Here is a 4,111-nt window from a genome sequence, read left to right as displayed (position 1 = left end):
ATCATGGCATAGTTTGGAAGCCAGATGTGTGCCTTGAGAGATCTTGCTTTCTTTTCACTTTCAGAGCTCTCAGCTTCTGTCCTTCAAGTTACTGGAGACCAAGTAATAATGAAATTGAGATGTGGTTTTCCAATTTTTGAAAAATTTGGGAATAAGAACTGTCTCTAGAAACACCTAAGATATAATTTTTAAGCATGTTTTTATTGGCTCTATTTTCAGCGTTAGAGGGGAGCTGTTGCTAAAGGTATGTTTAAAATCCTTAGCAAGCAGATGTGAGCTTATTCTGTTCACTCTTGGGTGCAATTCAGGTAGCTGTGATAAACACAGTGCAGTACACAGAATAACAAATCCTGCCAACAGGCACAGTGTGAATTAAGCAGTAAACTGCTGTACCCATGCAGCTCCTTGGCAGCCCTGAGAACGAACAGAGTGGGTTTGTGCATGCCTGTAAAATAGCACATGAATATGGAAACTCTTTGTCCCCCATGAATTGGAATTGGAAAATATTAATGGAACAAACTAGGTTATAGCTAAATGATTATTCATTTCAGTAAAGATACCCCATAATTCTCTTGATTTATTTCATAGAGAAAACTAATTACATTTAATTGAGTCATGACAAAATATAACAGCTTTTATAATGGATAAGTCCTATTTATTTCTGTCCAGACATTCAAAACATTGTTTTACAGAACAACGATATTTCCTTTTGGCAGAGAGCTATAAACATGTCATCCTAGGAGAAAGTCTGAATTTTTGAAGACCATCAATATCAAATAACTTTCTTTGGGGGATTTTGAAATAGTTACATTATAAAAAAGGTTTTTCATGAAGTATTCAAGGCATTAATTTGCATTGAACTTTGGAAATTGCCCAGGTAGCATCAAAAAGGGAAATGAATTGCTAAGGCTGAGAACTCCCATAGACATTAAGAACAATAAATGTGACACTGCAAGTGAAATTTCTGAGATTTTTGGAATAATGTTATGCATTTCTCTTCAGAAATTCAGAAAATGCTGTGTACTTAACATCCTAGGCCTTTTTCAATCTTTCTTTTGTAAAGAGAAGGTTTCTCAGAGAGAGAGAAAGCCCTCTGTCCTTTGATAATAATGGTGCAAGGAGGGAGTTCAGGTTGCTATTCTTTCTGTCTGTCATCTGAATTGCTGCTTAACAGATAATAATAAACAAGAAATATTTTTTTCCCTGGACTAGTCCTAGCACTTGGCCACCTGTCTCAAATTCCCTATTAATTTCATAATCAAGTTCATATTTGGTGGATTGGACTGATTGCTGTTTGTAGATATGCTTATGTGACGCCTGCTTGCAGTGTTGGTTGGAAGTCTATGATAGTGTCCAAATACTGTCTGGTCCTCATAGCATGACTGATTTAATTTTGTTTTCATGGGTGCATGGCTAAAAATTGAAGCAAAAAGTTTAAGAGATCTGATGAAAGTCACTCCCTGTAAATTGCAAGATGTCACCAGTTTGCTTTACCTCTGCTTCTCAGCGTCGCACATTGTTCACCCAGTTCCACTTTAATTTTGCTCATTAAACCTACCCCAGCTTTGACACAGAGCCTTCTCCCCTGTAACAGCCTGTCAGCCTTTCTTTATCTCTGAGCATAGTAATGCTGCCAAAGAGAACGTAATTTTTTCATACCTGGCTTATAGTATCTTAATTTTACTCTATAATATTATATCTCATTAATTCTAATATTAATGGATTAAGCTCAGAAACTGTATTTGAGTCTAAGATGCCTTGTGAAATAAAATGCAATTATCTTGAACTGTATTGTTTCATTTGTTACTCTTCCTCATAAAAGGCTATCAAACATTGCTTTTTCTTTTAAACCCTTGCTGGTTAATGTTTCTCATGTAATAGACAAGCAGGCATGAAAGTAAGTCTAAAATGAAAATGTTTCCTCGTAAAAATAAGAAAATTCGATTTGATTAATTTGACATTTATGGAGATTTCTTGTCTGATAAACTAAACAGGTTCTTGATTTGTATTTTTATATATCTTTGATTTTTTTTGAGGAACAAACAAGCGGAGGAAAAAAATCTATATATGTGAGGATCAGCTTTCTTCACCACTAAGAGCACTAGCTTTCTCTTACTGTCTGTATCATGGATGGAAGCATTATTGCCTATATTTACAGTGAAAAAAGATGTCTGTAATTTTTTTACAAAAATACTGTGTGACTCTCAAAACTGCTTCTGTGTCACAACTGGATTAAGCTATACTAGTAGTTTTTTTTAAAATCAGGAATATTTTGGTTATCAAGAAATATCTGCAGATTAACAAAGTGCTGTTTATATTTGCAGAGACAACCTTTGCTTGCCTCAATATTTTTGCTTTTTTCTCTTTTTTTTTCCCCAGGGCACAATATAGAACTATGATAGCAACCGGAGGAGTCATAACAGGACTGGCTGCCTTAAAAAGGCAGGACTCTGCCAGATCTCAACAACATATAAATCTTGCCACAGCACCAGCTTCTGAGGAGAAAAAACCAGTTAAACGCCGGCCCAGGACAGATGTAGTAATCGTCAGGGGCAAAATCCGTCTCTATTCTCCATCAGGATTCTTTCTTGTTTTGGGAGTGCTTATCGCATTCTTTGGAATTGCAATGGCCATCCTTGGATACTGGCCCCAAAAGGAACAGCTTTTAGGGTCTGAAGATAAGCTATCTGTAAATGAAACTCGGATCCTGAGAAGCCAAGGAAGCATTTTAATTCGCTTCTTTGAACAGCATGTGCACTCGGATAAGATGAAAATGCTGGGCCCTTTTACTATGGGCATTGGAATCTTCATTTTTATTTGTGCAAATGCCATTCTGCATGAAAACCGTGACAAGGAAACAAAAATAATACACATGAGAGACATATATTCCACTGTAATAGACATCCACACCCTAAGGATCAGGGAACAAAAGCAGCTGAGTGGTGCCTTCACTGGCTTGTTGGGGGAAGGAGAACTCAGGAGCAGCGGGAGCTCGTGTGCATCACGGCTGGCTGCAAACACGGTTACGCCTTTCTCTGGCTTCAAGAGTAATCTCAGAATAGACAGTTCTGCTGAAGAAGATGAGATTACTCCAAATGAAGATAGGACCACTGGTAGCCTTCTGCCACCTCTGCTGACTGAGCAATCTGGTTCAGTTTTTGGACTTTACCCTCACTCCAGCAAGACTTCAGATGACAAAAACATGAGCTCTATAAAGTGTGAAACAAAATCCATTGTATCATCTTCCATTAGTGCTTTCACACTGCCAGTAATTAAACTGAATAACTGTGTTATTGATGAGCCCAGTATAGACAACATAACTGAGGACTCAGAGATCATTAGGAGTCACTCTAGAAATCTGTCAATGGATTCTCTGGCCATTCCACTAGCTGATGCCAACGAATCCTACAGACCTGTCGCTGCCATGCTGCCACGACACAACTCATTTGTGGACACTCCTTCTGATCAGTTCAAATCTTCTATGACTCTCGGACCAAGCACGGGAAAGCTTTTATCTCCTGGTGCTGCCAGGAAGCAGTTTGGTTCCAACACGTCTTTGCATCTTCTGTCTTCACATTCTAAGTCCCTGGACTTGGACAGGGGTCCATCTACACTCACTGTCCAAGCTGAACAAAGGAAACACCCCAGCTGGCCCCGACTGGATCGAAGCAACAGTAAAGGATATATGAAACTAGAAAACAAAGAGGACCCAATGGATAGGTTACTTGTGCCACAAGCAGCAGTGAAGAAAGACTTTACTAATAAGGAAAAGCTTCTTATGATATCAAGATCTCATAATAATTTGAGTTTTGAACATGATGAGTTTTTGAGTAACAACCTGAAGCGAGGAACTTCTGAAACAAGATTTTAATATTTAAATCGCAATTTAGAAGATGTCATACAGTATTTTTTAAAAATAGCATTTTGACAAGTGTTTCCTTTCCAGTGAGACTGTACAAGCCTGTTTTTAACCAAATGCTTAATAGCCCATTAAAATTGGATTGTGTGAACAGAGATCTTCATCTTTGTAATGCCAAGAGTTTCTTGTCTTAGTAACATACAGCTGCAATACTGTACATTATCATTGCTAGGACAGTTTGGTTACAGCTGA

At 37.9% G+C, this 4,111-nt stretch overlaps 1 protein-coding gene across 1 annotated transcript; it reads left to right on the top strand.

The window, feature by feature from the left end:
* Positions 1-2,395: 2,395 nt before the first annotated feature.
* TMEM200A (transmembrane protein 200A) lies at positions 2,396-3,871 on the top strand. Its single transcript, XM_009073083.1, has one exon. The coding sequence runs from the start codon at positions 2,396-2,398 to the stop codon at positions 3,869-3,871; it is 1,476 nt and encodes a 491-aa protein (XP_009071331.1).
* The last annotated feature ends 240 nt before the right edge of the window (positions 3,872-4,111 follow it).

The sequence above is a fragment of the Acanthisitta chloris genome, unplaced genomic scaffold (assembly GCF_000695815.1).
Source record: "Acanthisitta chloris isolate BGI_N310 unplaced genomic scaffold, ASM69581v1 scaffold21020, whole genome shotgun sequence".
In the NCBI taxonomy this organism is placed as follows: domain Eukaryota; kingdom Metazoa; phylum Chordata; class Aves; order Passeriformes; family Acanthisittidae; genus Acanthisitta; species Acanthisitta chloris.
Note: the sequence above shows the minus strand (reverse complement) of the source record. Positions and strands in the feature narration are given on the sequence as shown.

Excerpts from the sequence above, each read along its gene's own strand:
- TMEM200A (XM_009073083.1), top strand. The coding sequence starts at position 2,396 with ATGATAGCAACCGGAGGAGTCATAACAGGACTGGCTGCCTTAAAAAGG.